Consider the following 22,012-nt stretch of genomic DNA (forward strand, 5'->3'; position numbering starts at 1 on the left):
GAACCTGACAAATTGTGATTTTTAGAGAAACTGTGTATGCATGCATTGTGTTTTCTCTGCTTTTGAAATAATAATCTTTAAATCTAGCTTGTAAAGCGTTAGACAATTCCTGTAGTTAAAATAATCCAAAGGCACTTAGTGTACAAGGCTCTAATTTCTTTATTGCAAGCTGTAGTTTTCAAGAATGCTAAATACATTGCATGCCATAAGCCTTTTCGATTGCTCATTAGTGAATTGTAATTTCACACTTCATTTAAAATATTCTTAAACATTCTCTCACAGTAAAAGGTTTCACACAGTAATTAAGAGGCCCAGTTAACAAAGTCTGAGAAGTCTGATTCCCTCACGGGGAATGATCTTGCTGAATTGTAGCATTTCAATTAACATGTTGAAGTTTGCCAAATATAAATTCTGTGTCACCGTGACCCAAAATATTATTGCCTGGTGAAATATATAATCATTTTTCTTCTCAGGAAGGGCTAATAGAGATATCTTTTATATTTTTGCCTCTCTCCTTGAACAGATTGATGATGAGCTTTTTAATCCAGATTATGTGGAAGTTGATCGAATCATGGATTTTTCACGTAGCACAGATGATAATGGAGAGGTAAACAAAACTTTGTTTAGTGCATCTCTAGGCATATAGACATTGTGTTTAGAATTTATTGTTTAAATTCTATGTATTATTATTATTATTATCTGATATATTAATTAGAATATATTAAACATTTACAGAAACTACCACGGTGTATGTGTGTAAAAAATAGGAACATGTTTGAGAAAACATTGGCTGGTGTAGCAGTTTCCCTTAAATAAAGGGAAACGTGAAAATTCCAAACTTTTTATAAGTTACCTATATTTAAAAAAGCACACAAAACAACCAACCAAAAAGCAACAACAATGAAGAAGTGATATTTAATATTGTAGAAATATGATATTCATACATGTAATGCAGAATTTAAATGAAAATTGCGAGAAAGAGTCTTAGCTGAATGTCATAATGGTTTAGACTGCCTGTTACAGAAGAAGTCCTAACTCACTGTTTCTTCATTTTTAATGACTTGATCTGCAAAGATGATTTTGTCTTCCAGGATATTCCTTTTTAGTCCTGGGAGAATAGAAAGCTTCACTGGCAGTGTCACTGTTTCCATGTTGCCCTGTCAGTGAATGGTGGCGGTTGACTTTTCTGTTGTGAAGTTTCTGATAAAACAGTCGATTTTTAAATATGTAATAAAGCTTAAAATTGTAAGGGTTGAAATGGGAATATTGTTTTCCTTCTAAATTTTAGTCTATCCATACTGATTTCAAATGTGTTATGCTCATTTTGGTGGTAAGCCTGTATTCTCCAGGTTCTCATCTTACTTGGTTAGGTTGTCAAGGTGTCAGCCTGCTGTTTGCTTATCCTTCTGGCTGAGTCAGGCATTCAGGTCTGATCAAGCTTTTTGAGTTTCATCTAGCCTGCAGATCTCCTGTAAGAAAGAGTACACTTATATTCATTCTGTATTGTGAGATAATGTAATTTTTGTCTTAACAAAGCCTGTAACGCATTATCTGGTGAAGTGGTGTTCGCTTCCTTACGAAGACAGCACTTGGGAGCTCAAGCAAGACATCGACCAAGCCAAGATCGAAGAATTTGAGAAACTGATGTCTAGGGAGCCAGAAATGGAGCGTGTGGTAAGAATTGGCTCTATATAGAGGATTTTATTTGAAAATAGTAATGTAATGTGGTCTTTTAGAAACCACTAATGGGATTTGCTGTATTTGAAACAGGAGCGACCTCCTGCCGATGACTGGAAGAAATCGGAGAGTTCCAGGGAGTATAAAAACAATAACAAACTCAGGGAATACCAGTTGGAGGGAGTAAACTGGCTTCTTTTCAATTGGTACAACACGTACGTAAAACATAGCTTACTGCTGAATCCTGCTTTGGAAAAGCTTTTAGAGCTTATTTGAAATAGCAGCCTTTTAAAGTAACTTGCTTAAGTAAGATTTTAGAATCATTTACGTGGCTCATTTTTTGCTGCAGGAGTCATATGCAAACTAATTTGGGGTGGAACATGAATATTTCAGATAGATTCTTGTCGTAAGTGCTTTGGGTTCATGCATGCCCCTGCTTGCTCCTTCCTTCCCCTTGTGAACTTGAGAGGTAGATAGAAAGGATATATCCATGCTGACTGCATCACAAATCATAACATTTATTTAAAATGCAAAATGTTATGATGCCTTTTCATTCTAGAAATATCTGGTTTATTCAGGTGATTGCCTTACTGATTTTCTCTTTTAAGTTGGGAATAAATAATTCAGCCTATTTTTATTCTTGTTTTCAGACGAAACTGCATTTTAGCAGATGAAATGGGGTTGGGAAAGACTATCCAGTCCATTACGTTTCTCTATGAGATATATTTGAAAGGAATCCATGGTCCTTTCTTGGTTATTGCACCATTGTCCACAATTCCCAACTGGGAAAGGGAGTTCCGCACCTGGACAGAGTTGAATGTGGTTGTGTATCATGGGAGTCAAGCGAGTCGGCGGACCATTCAGTTGTATGAAATGTATTTCAAAGATCCACAGGTAAAAGCTCTTCATTATTTTTCTTCTTCTCTTTTTTTGTATATGCTTTACAGTTATTCATTAATTTAAGCATCAATTAGTTTTTCAGTGCTGGTGTGTTAGATTTCAGTTAGAAATAGAGATGCATATATTAAGAATGCTTTTTAATAGTGGCCAGTATCTCTCTGGGAATAAAGGGGCACCATGAAATGGTGCAACTTTTGTTTAGAGTTTCATTCTTTCATGCATGGTTTTTGTTATTTTGTGTTTCTGAGGGGAGCTGGCAGAAGAGGTTCTTAATGGAGAAACTCCTTTAAGTGGAACTAAGCTTAAAAATCAATCTTTGCCTACCATTCCAGGAAAGACCTGCTTGCAGAAATTAAACTTGTCAATGCCTCTTTATCAAATTTTGTAAGTCAGATATATTTTGAATGCGTGTTACTGCACTTAGGTTGAATAGTTGTGAGTGAAGGAAAGCAGAAATGACTAGGGGTAGAAACAGAAAATTATTTGGAATACAGAAGCTAAGAAGAGCAGCAGATCCCTACTCCTAAGTGCATGTTTTTTCCAGAGTAAACAGAATTGGGGGAAAATAAAACGTGCATACATTGAATGTTATTGCAGAACAATAAAATCTGCCTCACATAAGAGAGAAAAAGGGTAGAAGTTCAACCTGTGGAGTACTATATTCAACTGAGCTTTAAAAAGTGATAGTGGTAAATTCATACATTTAGATTTTCTTTAAAACATTTCATTTTATGCCACTGGACATTTTGATTAATAAACTAGAAGGATATAAAATCAATGTAGCACACATTAAGTGGATTTAAAACTGGCCAGTTGATATTTCTTGATGTAATTGTTAATGAGAAGTGATTTGCATTTCCAGCATAGTTCTTCAGGGATTGGTTCATGTCCATGAGCTACATAACTTAGCAATGACCTGAAAGAAAACATAAAATCATTACTGAGGAAGTTTTCAAATGACACAAAGATGTGGAGAGTGGTAAATGATTAAGACAGTTTATGGATACAGAGTAAGCTGTATTAATAAATTGGGATCCAATCTAGCAATACTCAGAATAGCTAAATACAGGACTGTCTGTGGACAAGGAATGAAGATGATTCTTACCATAGGGAGATCTCAGCTCTGGGAAGGCTGTGAGACAAAGGCAGATCCTTTTTAGTCATGGCACATGAATAGCTAAACATGAGTTCATACTGTGACACACTGCTTAAAAGGGCTAGAATAGTGCAAGTGTATGGGAAGAAACAAATCATTAATATAAAGATGAGAAAAGCTACAGCATTCTCCTCTTTATCAGTGATGTGATGAGTTGTCCAGTTCTGCTTAGTTCTTACTTCATGTCCTCAAAATGTGTTGAAAAAACAGAGTCTTAGAGCAAAGCTATGGGAGAGATTGCAAGATAGAAAATATGCTTTTACAGGTAAAAAAGTGTTTTGAAGATGATGATTATGACATGACATGCCATTAGGGCAAACAGAAATAGAATTATGTATTTAAATATGGTAGAGAAACACATAGTAATTTATATTAGTTAGAAGTTACAGCTGTGTGGTCTAGAAAGTGCCAGTTTTATCAGCAATTTTTCAAAGAAACTTTCAAATGAAAATCATATTCGTGTTTGTTGAAGATTTGAGTAGCAGTTGCTTCATTAAGGTCTAGTGGCCTAGAGAAGTTGTGTATGTCCCAGTCCACAGCAGGAGTGCTGGAACTAGATGATCTTAAAGTTACAATCCAGGCCATTCTATTAATCTCTAGTATTCTTTATGATAATTCTCACATTTAGCTTCTTACCTAGATGCATAATACACAAATGAAGTGGGATTGAAATCAGTTTTTCTGATTTTAAAATAATTTCTTAGCAGAGATTGATATTTTATATGATTTAAAAAATTGAGTTTTTACAAATACTGTCTCTGCTGAACTGTTTCTTGTGTTAAAAATCATATTTGTTTGCTATTTGAGTGGTGCTTGTTCTCAGCATGTTCTTCCCCTTAGCAGTTACTTAGCATGAATCCTGAAGGAATGTCATCTGAAAAATCCCACTTACTGTGCAGATTCTTAGTTATTTTGGCAATGTTGTTTCATTGATCTAAAGGTAACTGAAAGGATTTACAGCAAGATGCAGCAGAAAGTTTTGTTCCTCCATTGCCATATTCTTAACTCAATTTTTGCCGTGAGCATGACAGTCATTTTACCCCATAGTGAGTAATGACAAAGCACTCATGGCACAGAAAAATTAATGATTTTCTGCTGGCTTTGCTCCCTGTTAAGAGTTGAATCAGACAATTATGGCATTTAGGGATAAAGGAGAAATGAAGAGAACTCATCCTTTTGGTGGCAGCTAACTTAGATGTGTCACAAAATCACCTTCTATGTTCCATTCTCTGTAAGAGTGTCAGCTGTGTAACACATGGTAGAAACCAAATTACAGGGAAAAAGTCTCTTCATGTTCTGAGAAAAGAGTGCCCATGTAGTGTTCACTCTGGCATTCTCCGAAGTACTATCACTGGGAATAGGATGGGAGACAAAAAGGGAGTGAAAGAAGACGTGATTTAGCAGCATCATTTGTAGTTCCCTTGCCAGACACATCAACCCAGACATCAGGCATCTTTGGCTTTTTAGGTCTTAATATGAAAAGAGGCTTCTTGATCTGAGCTCTTTCTCAAAAAGACGATTGAGAAAGCGTGAGTGGCTTTTGAAGGGCAATAACAACAGAGAACATCATAAGAGACACCTACCCCATCTGCAGTGGTGTGATTTTTCAGAGTCAGCCCCAGTTACCTGAGTCAAGTTGTTGTGAAATGCTAAAGAGTAGTCAATAATAGAACAAGTTTCTGCAGTGGTGTGACTTCAACAGTAAGGACATGGTGTTATCAGAGACATTCTGCTCTGAGGTTCGCATAGAGAAGTGTGTTCTGGTGTTCTTGAGCAACATAACTGAAAGGTCTTCCTAAAGGCTCTTCCCTGGTTGGAATATCAAACAAACCATGTGCTTTTTCTGTATTGTCCCCTCTGAGAAGGAGTTCCACTTTAAGATTACAAAACCTATATGTGCCAAATACAGCTAATGACCGAGAATGGCAACAGAGCTGACTTGGTTTGTGATGGAAATTTACTTGGCTCGTGGAAAGGTTACAACATTTCAGTTTGCTGGCTCTCAAAGCTGCCCACTTAGTGTATCTTCATCTGCTGTTTGTTAAGTAACAGCTTCTTTTTTGCCCCTAACAAGATAAATATTTCTGGACTATGCCACAAGAAAGCATTGTTGAGTAGGTCATTACTCTCTCTGAAATGTTCTTGATTTGAGTAGGCAGATTTAATGCTGAGTTCAGGATATCAGGTATCAATCATTTCATTGAGTCAGTAGCCAGTTCTGATCCCCACGGTTTGGAGAGGACTGTGTGCAGATCACTTATAAAAGGATTCAGTCTTGCACAGGTCTAAGGGAAGAAATGGTCACCTTACTGTAAAATATATGTTTCTTTTGAAATGTATTCAGTATACAACCCATGACAGAGTCCTTTGAAAATATGGAATAGCTTTGAACTTGTGTAATGCTCATCCTTACAGAGACAGTTTTTCTGCACAGACCCAGTGACACTGGAGCTACCAAATTTCATTTTTCTTTGAACAACATTGGGAAGAAGCATAACATAATGTCAGAAAGATGCTCATTTCATGCTTCTGAATAAAGTTTATTCAGGGTTGGTTTTTTTTAAACAGCCTTTATATCAGTGCTGAAAATAAGTCTGAACTAATGAACCAGTGAATATTCTGTCAGACATCAAGTTAATTGTCCTGTTGAACTTTGCTTAATACAGACTTACAAAAGTATTATGGAACTATATGCAGAGATACATTCTCCATTTAAAAGTTCAGATATTTGCTTCTGCCAAAGCTGTTCATTAGAGTTGTTGTAGATTCCCCATCCCTGGAAGTGTTCAAGGCCAGAGGGAACAGAGCTTTGAGCAGCCTGGTCTAGTGGAAGGCATCCCTGCTCATGGCAGGGGTGTTGGAACTGGATGGTCTTCAAGGTCCCTTCTAATCCAAGCCATTCTATGAACTGTAGGTGTTTTGAATTCAGAGTGTCTGCTGGGGGAAAAAATATTATAACAGTCAGCACAACATTCTGTCTTTGAATGTCATAAAAAGGAAACCTTAATGCACTTTTGCTGTATTTGGATTGTTCGGGAGGACCTTCATGTACCTTCAATTCAAGTAAAAAGAGAATTCTCTTGATGAAGTCTGAAAACCTTATTTCAATATTGCAGCAATACGTTAATGCCTCAAGGCATTAGTATAATCCATATGAATTACAGCTGAATACTTGTATAACTTCTTGGTAATCAATGTGCAGTGATTCTGTGGGCCTATTTACAGGATTAAAAACAGTTATCATGAGGCCAATAGCAAGCTCACAGAATTGTATTTCCCCATTTAGACAGGAGCTTTATGACTTAATTTGCTTTAAATGTCTTGTCCATTGTACTGTTTTGTATTTTTTAAAAATTGAAGGTGAAACAAATTGCTTCCTTTCTTTGCCAGGGAGTTTACTTTTAACATTTGCTGTTCTTTTAGGGTCGTGTGATAAAGGGGTCCTACAAGTTCCATGCCATTATCACAACATTTGAAATGATCTTGACTGACTGCCCAGAGCTGCGTAACATTCCATGGCGTTGCGTGGTCATTGATGAGGCCCACAGGCTGAAAAACAGGAACTGTAAGCTTTTGGAAGGACTCAAGATGATGGATCTGGTCAGTGTGAATTTCTCTTATCTTTGAGTCTTCTGTAGTTTTATTATTTCTGATTTATGGTTTAATCAAAAAGTAAAATGAAAGGGTTTTTTCTCAAGTAAATCATCAGGTGTTAAGAAGAATAAGAGAATGTATAATATGAGAAAATATAAAATACCTGGAAACATATGCATACCTTCAGTTTTCGAGTGCTGATATTTAATAAGATTTTTTATTGATTTAGATGTAGAATAATGTGGATTCTCCTAAGACATAAATTTATTCTTTCCTTTCTCTCCCTTCATGTGACTGAATCCATAGCCACTTCTTCACTTAGACATTTATTTAATGTGGTCAGGTGGCCCAGTTTGGCTCTGAGAGTTAAACTGCTCTGCATTAATATCAGCTCTAGTGTTAATTTGTTGTTTGGCCATAAGGATGTTCTTTCATATTGACTAAGGAAGGGCAAGTGAGTTGGTTTCTGATGCTTACATAAATATGTATTATGTTATGTGTACAAAATAGGTGCATTAAACTCACAGAGAAAAATAAGATATTATGAAGATATTTACCACTTAAAAGACACAATAATTACTTCATGTGGGGCAGAATATTCTTTTAAAATCTGAGAACAATGCAGTCATGCTAAGCTAATACCCATAATTTGGTTTTTAAAAATGCTGTGTACCTTTTGTTTTTCTTATTGTGGTTGCTGTTAGAGGAAAGCAGTGCTTATAGTCTTACAGACTACAGTTAAAGATATGGGACTTTTCCCATTAGTTCTTGTTACGTTGCTAAATTTATGTCTGGCTCTGGGCTAGTTGCTGAACCTGTCTGGGCTCCTTCTCTAAAGCATTATGCTACTTTTGTCTATGCTACTCATGCTCTTTAGCATGTAGTAGGAAGGTAGAACCCTGCTTTAGGTTTCCTTTTAGATGCTGTGTTGATCTCCAGGCCTAAGGAGATCAGTGCACTGAGGTCAGTTGGAGGTGTGGTAAATAAATGAATTTTTACTGGAAATGATGGGATAGCTTCAACTGTTACTTTGCCATCTAAAGTTCATTGTACTTGTGAAAGAGATGGGGACATTGTGGACTGGTAAAATCTGTTCTTGTATCTGGGAGGACTTTAGAAGCTGCTTAAGTAGTGAAGTGTTTTTCTGGGCTATCACTGAAGGAACACCAGAATACCAGTTAGAAATGTCCTGAGAAGAGTTTTGTGTAAGTAGCTGGGGGAGAGGAGAGGAAGCAAAGGTGACAAGGGGAAGGAATTTTATGTATTTTTCCATTAGAAATTAAGGTGATGTATTCCTAGGCAACTGTTTCTTAACCTTTCAGGAGCATAAAGTGCTGCTTACTGGAACCCCTTTGCAAAATACAGTAGAAGAGCTGTTTAGCTTGCTTCACTTCTTGGAACCAGGTCGCTTTCCATCAGAAACCACATTCATGCAAGAATTTGGGGATCTTAAAACTGAAGAGCAGGTAAACTTATCTTGCACACTTAATTGTGAATTTATCCATTTTATTGTATTTGAACTTCATTATTTGCTTTTTAAAATAATACCTATTTGTTTCCTGGAATACCTTGGTGAGTTTATCCCCCCCACCTTTTTTTTTTTTCTTTCTTTATTTTCATTTAGTTGAGAGTTTTTTGCTTTTGGTCAAAAGTAATTCTGCCTCTTTGCCTTTTCACTGTTCTGGGGGGATTTTTTTTTAGTCCTTTGTCCACTGGTCTTGCAGAAACAGGAAGACATCCCCTTTATTAAAATGTTGTTTAAAAATAGAGGTGGGATGTCTTGTAATGGTTTCTGGATGAAAATATTTCTATGACAATTAACTTGTCAGTTGACATTCTTCCTTAAGCATCAGAGTGAAGGGACTCTCCCTGTAACTTCTGTGGAATTAACATCGGAAAGTTTTCTCAGTGACTTAAGCGCAAACAGGAACATACTAGACACCCAGTTTAACAAGAAGTAACCTAATGGAGGGAGGTTTCTTCTTACTCAGAAATAGATTCCTCAAGCTGTCCAAGAGAAGAAATGCATAAATCGATACAAGATGAAAGAGCCTATGTGCAACATGTTTTATATCTTAAATATAAAATGTTTCTTTGTATGTATCAAAATGTTTTAAAAGGCCAAACCACCTTAATATTAGGAGTTAACTGAAGCATGGCATCTTAATTTGGCCCTTTGCTTCCTGTGGTAATAACTGCACGTATTTTTGTATGTAACTTTGTTGGCTCTGTCTGAAAATTCAGTTTTTGATAGCTTTCAACTTTTGACCACTTGAATTTGCTGACTTTCTTTGAAAACAACTCTTTCACACATCACAGTCTAAATTACAAAATAGCTCTTCCTCTAGCCCCTGGCCTTCTGGAAAGATAGGATATGTTTCCATAGGTTGTGCATGCTATTACATGTCAGTCAGAATGCACACTGACCTGGCTGAAAGTGAGCCAGCTCTGACGTAGAAGCTGTGCAGTCCTGTTAAAGAAGTGTTTGAACTGGAGCTAATATATCCTAACTCTCAATGTAGCTTTTGTATGGCCAGCTCAAAATGACTGGAAGCTTGTGAATCCATACATGGAACTATTACTAAAATAATGCCATTGGCTATCATCAGAATTAGATTGGTTCAACAAGTTCAGGAGAACTTCTTTATCTGTTGACACTCAGATGTTTTGGAATTGGCTTTGTCTTTCAAGTGTTGGGACAGGTTATGTGGCTTGGGGTTTCCTCTTCATTCCTTGCAGTCATATTCCGTATATTTTCTCAAGTGTTCATCTCTCTGTGCTAATTACCTTTTTTTGTTCTGAAGTTGCTTTATTATTAAGGGAATAATGTAAATTCAGAAGAAAGTGTCTTTTGTTCATGTTTCTGCTGTGCCGCTCTGCATCAGGAGATGATGACCAATTTCAGGGTGAATTATTAGCTCTTCAGCACTGAGATGGTTTGTACTTTGAAGCATGGCCTAAAACAACCTAAATGCCAGGTGTTTTGGATTTTTTTTAAATATGGAATACATTTGAGCTTTTTGTGTAAGACACTTTACAAAAACTTAAATTTAACCTTTTTTTTTTAGGAAAACTGACATTTTCTTTTTTGCCCCTCCCACCCTTTAGTATGTGTCTTAATATTCCACAAAACCTGGGGACACTAAAAATTATCAGCGTCATAAGTGGTAGCAGAAATACAGTGTTTTTGTTTTTAGACCAGTTCTAAATAGTTTTCTACTTCAGAGAATGTCAAAACTAGGGAACTAAGAAAATAATTAGAAGCAGATACTTAAAGTGGGAAAATAGCATTAAATACTGATTAATAATTAGAATTAGTAATTAGATCAGTAATTTTAAGATAACTGCAAAAGTTATCTTAAAAGTGTCAGATTTGCTAATTTAACAAAGGGTTACTTTGCATGATTTGTGTGCAGTACTGTCTATGTCTCGAAGGATAATTCTGAGATCTATTTAATAACAGACATCAATAAACAGAAGGGCTACACACCAAAAATAGACTTTAGAAATGTGTGTGTCACTGAGTTAACAAGAAGAACTTGCTGCTGAATCACTGAGGAAAGATTTTTTACAATTCTCTCTACTTGGCATTTGAGGTGGAAAACAAGGTTTTTAGAATTAAGGAAATTGAAAAATGAATATTTGATTTCTAGCAGTTTTAATTCAGTTATTTTATTAAACATCTGTTTTCCAGGTGCAAAAACTGCAAGCTATTTTGAAGCCGATGATGCTGAGACGTCTCAAGGAGGATGTGGAAAAGAACCTGGCCCCCAAAGAGGAAACCATCATTGAAGTTGAGCTGACAAATATTCAGAAGAAATACTATCGTGCTATTCTTGAAAAGAATTTCACATTTCTTTCCAAGGGCGGAGGTCAGGCAAATGTACCTAATCTTTTAAACACTATGATGGAACTAAGAAAATGCTGCAATCATCCATACCTTATTAATGGTAGGCTGCCTACTTTTCTCCTCATTTGAAAAATGGTTATGAAAATGTTCACGAAGTATAAATTCTATTTTAGTATGTCTTTCTATTTATTCATTTATTTTAAGTAGAAAAGTGAGATAATGTTTTAGATTTTCATAGGTATGGATATCTGGTAGACAGGACAGCGCTGCTGTTGCAGCTGCTTTTTTTCTGTGCTGCTTTTTTCCAAGGCTTCCTGACAGACTTATCCCTGACTGAGTTAATGTTGGTGTTATAAAGTTTTCCTTTCTATAATTTGTGACAAACAAGGCTTCAGTTATCATGCAGGTTGTTGGATGCTGGTGTGAATGTGGTGTTTTTTTCTTCACTTACAGTTAGCTGCTACTTGCTTTCTTGCTGTCAGACATCATAAGGCAGTAACTTAAAATTTCTGAATTGAAGTTTCAGAGTAAGAAATTGTGATCAAGTCTGCTTTTATGACCACCTGTTGTCAGTTACTTTTCTTAATTTGACTAGTAAGGGAAGGATTAGGGTGAATGTCATATTAGACTTCAGTGACGTTTTCTGTGTGATGGTATTGGTTTTGGATCAGGATTATCTTTGGCAAGTAGTATGGAATCATAAAATATCTTAAGTTGAAAGGGATAGGGATTATTATAGCCATAGGGATTATTGAGGCCAACTCTCTGCTCCTTGCAGAACTACCTAAAACTGAATCATATCACTTAAGGACCAGATGGCCCTTGAACTCTATTTGTGGTGCCATGACCAGTACTCTGAGGAGGCTATTGCAGTGACCAACCCTGTGATGAACCAGCCAGCTCTGTCTGAAGAATGCTAAACTTGTATGTGCTGGTCAGTTCTTCCCTTTGAGGGTGTAACACCTCCATACAGGGTTGCATTCTACTAGTTTCTTGTTTCCCAACTCCTGTTTCTTACTAGATGTGATTTATGGTTGGTTTATGCTGGTTATAGGCTTCGTGATGAAAGACTCTTTTGTTCCAAAGTCATATGTGTTTTTATGTTTTTTATTGTATGACTTCCATATTGCAATACTTAAGTTTCTTTCCTTGACACTTTCTGTTTAAATGGGGGGGGAAATGCTTAAACTGATTCATGAAATTACATCTAATTACATTTCATGCACAAGTAATTATTCCAAAGACATAATATAGGTTTACTGCAAAGGACTTCAAGTTGTCCATGCTGGTGGCTGTTCAGTTTCTAAACTCATATGACATACAGTAAAGTAGATTTGTGGTTCTGGTGCAGGGTTTGTTGGGTTTTTTTACCTGATTTTTTGGCTTAAGTTAATCCATTGTATAAATGAGTTTATCAGAATAGTTTAGGCTGTTCAGGTTATGGGTGTCTGAATTTATGATTCTTGGCTTTCAGCTAGTTTTTAACCTTGCTATTATTTTTCCTTATTTCATGTTTGTGGAAAGAAAAAAAAAGAATATTTTGCTGCTACTTTGTTTTGTCAAATAGAGTTTATGAGCAGTGATTACAATGTTGCCTACAGCAGTGATTTTTTTTTTTTTCCTCAGAAGTCTTGTATCACTTAATATAATTAAGAGACTGATACAGTTCAGGTGTTAATTTAGAAAAACTCAAATATTTTTTGATTACTGTATCTTAATCTTTATAAAGGGAGGTGGGTTTGTCTCTTGAATGCATTTGCCTTTATCAAACATTTTTGTGATGTTTGGAACCTTGGGACTTGCTTGGTATCATTCAGCAACATGACAGGTGGGTTGAGCCTTCAGATTTGAGGGGAAAAAGAAATCCTGATGTTTTAGTGTGGAGGTGGAATTAAACAAATACATCCTTTGTAGTTCTAGGACAGAAAATACTCCTACATGCTGGTAATCATTTGAGCCCAAGGTTTTATTTTGTTGATTGATATTTAACAACTTTGTAGTTAGTGTAATGGCACAAGTTTATTTTATTTCTGCTCAGAGTTTTTGCAGTGTGAGTACTTACGGTTGCATAGTACTCTCCTGATGAATGATTTCTTGCAGTAACAAGTTCTGTTTTCTAAGCTTAACTGCTTTTAAAAAAGTGTCCGAATCCTCGTTTTCTTCCCAGTTTGTGGGGTTTGTGAGCAAGCATTTGTATTTGAATGTGTTTTGTATTGTGTAAGAGTTGCAAGCCAGTCTTGTATATAACTTCAGTTAAGGCTATATGATGGAAGTAGTGTGGTAGGAGTTGAATGTAAAGTGGGGTTTTTGTTTCTTTCATGATTGATAGATGTGTTCTGCTGAGACTCGGAGTAGGCTTCTAGAGGTAGTTACAGCATGTTGGGTATTCTCCAGCCAACTTGGGTAAAGCATTGTCTGTCATTTTTCTTAGGGCTGGATTCCTTGTTTTCTCCATAGCAACCATTCTCAAGTATTTATACGTTGTTCCTCTCTCTATCTCCAAGAACCAGCAGTGGGGAATGCCTCTGTACTTACACATCTTAGTGCTGACCACAAGAAAGGCTCCTTACTCTGTTTGTTTTGCCCTCTTGATCCCTGGAAGCCTCTCCTAATGAAGAGTAGAAGTGGAGGTTTCCCTGGTTGACCAACCACACATTCAAATACCTTCCTTTCATTCCCTGCTAAATATCAGCTAGAATAGGAAGTAATTGTACAGACCTGCAAGTACTTCATCAATTAACTTCTGGGTTACAGGCTGCTCAACGGACATGACGTAATTGCAATTGAAGTAGAAATTTTTAAAAAAAAAGATGGTCTTCTACATGATTTAGCTAGGAAGAGTTATTGAAAGAACCGATTTTTGGTGTTATCTGTAGTGGATTTGGGTCTTGCTGAGACCAAGCTCTGATACTGTAAATTCACCATTCAATGGACCAGATTGTGAGTTTCTTGTGGCGTGGTTTGCTTTTACAGATGCTGTTCTTGCATATTAGGTTGCTTCACAGTAGTGAAACTTAAATCTGGATATCACAGTTGAGTCAGAAATAATTGCTGTAACCTGGAAAGATGACTGAAATTACTGTAGAGGAACTGCTTGACAGCCTGCTGTATCCTGGGGTTGCCAAAGTTCAGTAGAGAATCGGAGATTTACCGCCCAAAATTCTGCCTGTTTTACAAAGAAGGGCGGTGTTATGATTGAAGGGAACTTTGAGTGTCTGCTTACACTCGTTTCATTTGGGCTTACTTTTCTTATGTGCAAACCCTTAGGGTGATTCAGGGAGTCTGGGTCAGGAAAATCCAGGGATGTAAAATTATCTTGAAGCGCGGTCACATCTTGAGTCCGCGGGGTTCTGTAAAAGCGCACGGAGCAGCACGGGGCTGTCAGGCAGCCTGCCCCGGGTGGGAGCTGCTTCAGGCACTGAACCAGCCATCGCACAGGGAGGGCACGTTTCCGTGTTTGTTTACAGGCATCTCCTTAGAGCTGGGATTTGAGAGAGGGATGCTCAGCAGAAGCCTGGCAGTAAGCTGTTCTTCACCCTCCCCCCAGCCCTTCCATCTTGCCTTGTGCTACTCAAAAGCTGTATTGAAGCTGAATATTAGACGAACGAGAAATATTTTATAAACTACATTTTGTTGCAAAAAAAAAAAAAAAGCAGAGGGGAAAAAAGGATGGCTCAAAAAGGGGGCTACTTGGGAAGTAAAATAAGCTTAGAACAAAAATTTCTAGCATTTTGTATGCCAAGATTGGCAATCTGATAGTTTTTGGAATTGCCCACTTGGTAGAAGTGACATAAAAATGGAATAAAAGCATAGGAGAGGTTGAAGAGAAAGGTTGAACTTGGTCTTGCAATATTAAGCAGAACCAGAAAATAGTTTCTGCTGTGCATATCATTCATAGGCAAAGCGAGTGGCATGAGAGAACTTTTGACTAATGCTGGAAAGAATAAATATGTTGGATAGCTTCATCAAACTGAACCAAAAAAAATACATTCAGTAAGAGAAAACTAAATAGCAGGTAAAATACTAATTTCATAGCTGCTTCTCCCCCTGTTTTTTGTTTGGATTTTTATTTTAAAATTAATAATGAAAGGAGCAGGTTCAGGTCATGTGGCTGTTTAAGGCTGATTTTAGAAGTAGATGTTAAATATGACTTGTGTCCCTTGTATTTTCCTGTAAAAACAAGACATTGTTTTCTTTCATGTTACATTTTTAAAACGAAAAAATCCATTTTATCAGTTGAAATATGTTTAATTTTTTCATATTTTTTTCATTGAATTATATGTGTCAAGAGTTCTATGAATTTATTGAGGAAAGAGTTTAGTGTTGCTGAAAAGAGGAAAGAAATGAATTCTCAGAGTTATTTTTTATTTATGCTGTATTTGTGTATATGTTTGCTTCAAATTTAAGCTTAATATTTTTTATAAATGTTTGTTCACATAGTGCTTAAAACATTCCTGCAGTTTCTATAGGGTATTGAAGGCAAGCTCATTGTTTATTAATAAAACCCTTTGCAGTGTTCATGTATTGCTGTCCAATCTTTGCAGGTGCTGAAGAGAAAATTTTGGAAGAGTTTAAAGAAACACACAATGCCGACTCTCCAGATTTTCAGCTCCAGGCAATGATCCAGGCTGCTGGCAAGCTCGTACTGATTGACAAGCTGCTGCCAAAACTGAAGGCTGGTGGCCACAGGGTGCTTATCTTTTCCCAGATGGTGCGCTGCTTGGACATACTGGAAGACTACCTCATTCAAAGACGGTGAGAGCAACAATATAATACAATTATAAATAAACTGTGCCTTCCTCAGTGACCACTGCATTTAACCTGTGAGTAATCCATATAGAAAGGGAAGAAATTAAAACAGTGTTTTCTATAGTGATTTGACTAAGGGAAAGACCAAACCTGGAGGTTGCAAGCACTGAACCTTTTCTTTTGAGTGAATATAAAATGACCTGATGTGGAGAGCTTTAAACCTCTCAGTTAAATGTTTTGGTGGCTCTAGAGTTCTTTCGTTCTGGCCTAAATTTTTATCCAATTCCTTGGAGTGAAAGTCTGTTCTTTACTAAGGAGAGAGACAAAGTAGTATGTCTTTTCTGATGAAGATAGTCTCTTAGTTTGTTGTAGTTCTTCTAACCCCATAGAAGCATATTTGTCTTTGTCATTTTTAATTGCATATTCTTTTAAAGAAGCAGAGCCATTGCAGTAAAGCAATCCCTATAATGCATCTCTTTTTCAGGTACCCATACGAACGAATTGATGGTCGAGTGAGAGGCAACTTGCGTCAGGCAGCTATTGACAGGTTTTCAAGACCTGATTCTGATAGGTTTGTTTTCCTGCTGTGTACAAGGGCAGGAGGTTTGGGCATTAATCTTACTGCTGCTGATACCTGCATCATTTTTGATTCAGACTGGAATCCCCAAAATGACCTCCAGGTAATATTACAAGAGATGATTTTGAAATTGAACATTTTTCTTTGCTTTTTTACTGTAAAATTTTATTTACCTAACAAGAGAAATTATCTGTTGTTGCTCTCTTGAAAACATAATCAATATTATTTATATTGAAAAAAACCTTTTAAAGTAGGTTCTCTGCATTAGTTATTTCAAATTCTTTTCTTCTGTTTGTAACCTGTAATTGAATATCTGCCTTTGTTTCTTCAGGCTCAAGCACGATGTCACAGAATAGGGCAGAGCAAATCAGTGAAAATTTACAGGTTGATAACAAGGAATTCTTATGAAAGGGAAATGTTTGACAAAGCTAGCCTGAAGCTGGGCCTTGATAAGGCTGTGCTACAATCTATGAGTGGAAGAGAAAATGCCACAAATGGGGTAAGGAATAGTTTTTTAAGGTGCATTATCAACAAATGCTATAAGTATGTTACACTTTGCTTGCCTGTTTGTGTTCTAGCTGAAGAACAGTGGTTTTCAGATGGAGTGTGGCTGATAGTTTAGTCAGGTTAAATAAGGGCATTGGCTACATGAACTGGCTCAGCCTATCTAATGGCTCACTTATTGCCAAAAGGGGGCAAGTGGAGTCATGTTCCTTCAATCCTGATCCTTTCTCATCATTCCACCCTTTACATTATGTTGATCCTGGCACTTTAGGGAGTTCTTCTAGTTAGCTTTTACTGGTGTAGCCTTTTTGCTTTGGGACTAACTTTGCTTTAGCTTTTTTGTCAGGTTAGTAAGTTAAATCTGCTCCCAGGAGGAGTTTAGCAGTCATCAAAGCTAAAGGGATTGAGTGACAATGAATTATTAAATCGTTTAAACCACTCACATAACTTCACCCTGAGAACTTCGTTGTTTATATTCTTCTTTAAAAGGTGATTTCAGCACAAATGTTTAATTGACCACCACTACATTATTGTAGAGTTTCTGTTCTTAAAATGCCAAATGCAAGGATGATCCATCTGATTGTGCTGTCAGATGAGCACATTGGCTGGTGTCAGAAAAACCCAAAACCATAACCGGTCTTATGTGTTACAGGTGCAACAGCTGTCTAAAAAAGAAATAGAAGATCTTCTTCGAAAAGGGGCATATGGTGCTCTGATGGATGAGGAAGATGAAGGGTCTAAGTTTTGTGAAGAGGATATTGATCAGATTCTCTTAAGGCGAACACACACAATTACTATTGAATCTGAAGGAAAAGGCTCAACATTTGCAAAGGTATGCATTAACATTCAGAGGAAAATGAATTAAATGTGACCAGAATTGGTGGAAGTATATTAAATTGCCTTCTGTGTCAATTTAATTTTTAGTGTATTTCTTTCTTGATACTACCTCTTCCTAAGAATTGTATTTGCTGGTGAAAACCAGGTATTCTTCATAGCACACAGTTAAGAAATCAGTCCATGTGTTTTTACTTTTACTAGGCTAGTTTTGTTGCATCTGGGAACAGGACAGATATTTCTTTGGATGACCCTAATTTCTGGCAAAAGTGGGCAAAGAAAGCTGAGCTGGATATTGATGCTCTAAATGGAAGGGTAAGCTTTATGACTCTTTCTAGTACAATTAAATTTAAGATTTCCTGCACCCTCCCTCCCCCTCCTAAATTTATACATTTTCCCTATCATTTTAGAACAACCTAGTTATTGATACACCAAGAGTAAGGAAGCAGACCAGACTCTACAGTGCAGTCAAAGAGGATGAGCTGATGGAGTTTTCAGACCTGGAAAGCGATTCTGAGGAAAAGCCTAGCACAAAGCCCCGTAGGCCTCAGGACAAATCACAAGGTTATGCAAGAAGTGAATGTTTCAGGGTGGAGAAGAATTTGTTGGTTTATGGGTAAGATATGCCAATAGAATATACTACTTCTAGCTAAAGATCTGAAAATAAATTACATATAGTAAATAACTCATCCTTTTCTTGGACACATCCATATACTATCCTACTTTTTAATGCTTATACATGCCAGTCAGATTTAGTTTTGGTTGCTATATATATAAATTGCACTTATATGTGTTAGTTAGTTTAAAGTATCTGAGTGTGTCACAGATGGCTATGAGCTCACTGGTAAGATAAGTGGTTTTGTGATGACAGAATATTTGTTTCTGGTTTCTCAGTGTAAAGAATTCTTGAATTAATGAGTTTCAACCTCTCTTTTCTAAGTGTTGAAGAGAGTAATAGTGTATTTGTAAAGAACAAAGTGGTTTTGAAATCAACAGTCAATCTAGACTTTGTCACCACTTAAATTCAGATACTTGATATTTTCCCCATTGAGTGTGCTAATTTGAATTTTATCTCTTTGCAAGCAGGTAGCTATATTTGACTTCTAACATGTCAGCCTTCAGAATGACTGTCTTTATTTTAGAAATCAGTGTACAACAGTTGCTAGTAATATGTTTCTGGTTCATAATAGGAGTTGGTCCTCAAATCCCATTATTGTAGGAATTGGTTGAGTTTCCTGTTTGTAGCTTACTGGGACCTTTAGAGTTAAACATATGTACTTTATTAATTTGAGTAGTTCAATTGCAGCTTTACGAGCAGTGAACTTATTGCCTGTTCTGTAAAATAAACATTCGCAACTCTTTGGTGCTGGAAGTTGGATTCCCTGACATAACCTGCAAATGCAAAATGCATTAGCACTAACACAGGAGGTCCCAAGTTGCTTGATACCAGGAATTAAATTGAAAGTCACAAATTAAAATACCAGTACCCTGGCTGTTGTATTGAACATATTTTTCTTATAGCTGGGGTCGGTGGACTGACATCCTCTCACATGGGCGCTATAAACGTCAGCTAACAGAGCAAGATGTGGAAACCATCTGCCGGACTATCCTGGTGTATTGTCTTAATCATTACAAAGGGGATGAAAATATCAAAAGTTTCATCTGGGATCTGATCACTCCAACTGCAGATGGGCAAACTCGAGCTTTGGTTAATCATTCCGGTATGTCTACCACAATCAAATAATGATGCTGGTAAATAGGAAAGAATTGCTTCGGTCGTGCTATGTATTTGGTTTAAACTATAGCCATTCTGACATGTCGTAGGATCTTGTCAGATTTTATGAGTAAGGTGGGCTTTGACTTGGTCTGTACTTAAAGGGGAAGTCTCCCTCAGACACTTTATAGAATGCAGTGCTGTTTCCTTTAAATTGGTTTTAAACAAATATTCCAGCATTATTTTTTGCTGGCACCTACTGCTGCATTTAATCTCTTTTAAATTGCCATTAATCAGAAAACTTGCTTCCTTACGGCCATTTAGATTCATGAGAGTTTTTACAAGAAATATTTATATAACACCATTTTCTGGCTAGCACTCTGAATTTTTGAAATCTTCACACCTAAATTTGCATAAAAGTTTTGGTTGATTTTGTTACTTGTAATTTCCTGTACTGAGTTATGTTGCTGTTCAGTTTTTGGTGGTTGTGTTGCCCTTAATGTAACGAATACTTAGCTTTAAATGTATGTTTGTAATGTTGTGTGGGGTGAGAGTTTTTCTATTCCGATTGTGTAAGAAATATTGGGGGGTTTTCTAGGTCTGTCTGCACCAGTGCCCAGAGGGAGGAAAGGGAAGAAAGTAAAAGCCCAGAGTTCACAGCCAATGCTGCAAGATGCTGATTGGCTCACAACCTGTAATCCAGATGTATTATTTCAAGAAGACAGCTATAGGAAACATCTTAAACATCACTGTAATAAGTAAGTACTAATAAATGTTTCATTTAGAGGTTTGGGATTTTTTTTAACTACACGCTTTTGAAAGGTCCACAACTTTGTTTGGATGTATTTGATAGAACACAGGGACATTTAATAGGATGTAAAGGCTATTATTACTTTTTAATTTGGGGATAATCATCTTAACAGATATCTGGATACTTCTGTAAGCTCTTTGTGACAGATCAGCACAGTTCTGAAGAAAATTGTTCTCTACTTACTAAATAAGAATGGAATCAGATAAGGTTATTTTTTACCATAGAAAGTAAAGACTATAGTCCTACACTAAGTCTATTTCACTTGGCAATTGGCTATCTTTAAACAAAAGCTGTTTGTTTCTTACCTTCTTGTGGAGTCCCTCAGACTGATATTTAAAGTTCTGTTCCATAGATGTTAAACTCATATATCCAGTTCTTAGTTTTAGGAGTTTCATGTAGTAGTTCACCTATATATATGGGCGTATCTTTTCTCTCCATTCTATTTTCTCCCTTCCTCTCTTGCTCTCCTCAGAGAATATTTATGTATATATTATATATATAAATTATCTATATAAATAGGCTATAATATGTAATACATATACAGAACATTTGTTCTTTCTCCTTTGACATGAAGTTGCTCACCAAACTCTTTTACCTGAATTGATTTGTCCTGATTTGATTTTTGAAATTCTAAACATGTTATTAAACCAAAAGCTTTTGGGGATAAAGGTCACTGTATATAATGCTTTATTGTTTCATGAATGTCTCTTAAGAGCCTTCCTTACTTATTTGCTGGTTTTTGTTTTATAATATCTTATTTTTGTGTCAGCTTTCTTTGATGCCATCTCAGTTTTGCTTACTATATTCCCCATATAGACACTGAACCTTGTCCCAAAAAACCCTTGGTTTAGAGCTGGGGATGTGGTTGATTGCTTTTGGGATTTTGGGATATTTGTTTTTGTTTTTAAATTTGTACTCTTCATTGTGTATATATCATGCAGTTGTAATGCAGTGTTACTTAAAGGTCATCATTACTTTTGTGGTTTGAATATGTATTGTGTCTCATTAATGCTGTTCAGTGGAAAGATATTATTGATTTGAAGAGTACCTGTGGGCTGTCAATAGGGGGTGTGATGTGAAGGAGGAAAGGCATTTAAGGGGTTTATTAGCTCATTTCCAGATGCTAACCAAGCTTAATTCTTAGCTGATGACAACAGATACTCATAGAATTACATTAGTGAGTGCACTTCCAAATAAACCTCTTTCTGATTTTTCTGAGCTGTTATTATATTTCACATCCTCTTAAAATGATAAAATTCTTTCTGTGACATTATTTTAATCTCTCAGGTAACATGTCCTCATTACTTGCTATATCAGTTTGCAGATCTGACTTACTTTTTTTAACACTGCTTCTTTAATAATACAATAGAACAATTACAAGGACTGGGAAGACTGGTAAATATGCAAGAATGTTTTCAGTTGCTATCTTTTTCCTTCACTTCCCAGATTCACCAGGACTAAATGAATTGTAGAAGCCACATGTTTTTAGCACAGGTAAAATCAAACAGGTGGAGCCAGTTAATAATCTGAGTAATTCCCTTCAAAAGGTACCAGTTGAAGTTGGCTTTTTAAGAATGGGTGTCCTTTCCTTAAGTACACTGTATGCTGGTTTAATGCACAGGACTCCTGGAAGGTGCAAAGAGCCT

General features: G+C 36.5%; 1 protein-coding gene across 8 annotated transcripts in view; it reads left to right on the forward strand.

Annotated features, from left to right (window-relative positions):
- The window catches only part of CHD7 (chromodomain helicase DNA binding protein 7), a 133,005-nt gene that overhangs the window by 95,355 nt on the left and 15,638 nt on the right, over window positions 1-22,012 (forward strand). For all 8 annotated transcript variants that reach the window (XM_064387259.1, XM_064387283.1, XM_064387290.1 and 5 more), the window contains 15 exons: window positions 524-607; window positions 1,537-1,674; window positions 1,771-1,892; window positions 2,328-2,571; window positions 7,157-7,333; window positions 8,650-8,793; window positions 11,022-11,277; window positions 15,722-15,932; window positions 16,411-16,606; window positions 16,835-17,002; window positions 17,660-17,839; window positions 18,046-18,156; window positions 18,252-18,457; window positions 19,363-19,562; window positions 20,154-20,313. In XM_064387259.1, coding sequence (XP_064243329.1) covers window positions 524-607; window positions 1,537-1,674; window positions 1,771-1,892; window positions 2,328-2,571; window positions 7,157-7,333; window positions 8,650-8,793; window positions 11,022-11,277; window positions 15,722-15,932; window positions 16,411-16,606; window positions 16,835-17,002; window positions 17,660-17,839; window positions 18,046-18,156; window positions 18,252-18,457; window positions 19,363-19,562; window positions 20,154-20,313 — 2,597 coding nt within the window. The remainder of the gene's footprint in view (window positions 1-523; window positions 608-1,536; window positions 1,675-1,770; window positions 1,893-2,327; window positions 2,572-7,156; window positions 7,334-8,649; window positions 8,794-11,021; window positions 11,278-15,721; window positions 15,933-16,410; window positions 16,607-16,834; window positions 17,003-17,659; window positions 17,840-18,045; window positions 18,157-18,251; window positions 18,458-19,362; window positions 19,563-20,153; window positions 20,314-22,012) is intronic.

The sequence above is a fragment of the Passer domesticus genome, chromosome 1, assembly GCF_036417665.1.
Source record: "Passer domesticus isolate bPasDom1 chromosome 1, bPasDom1.hap1, whole genome shotgun sequence".
NCBI lineage: Eukaryota > Metazoa > Chordata > Aves > Passeriformes > Passeridae > Passer > Passer domesticus.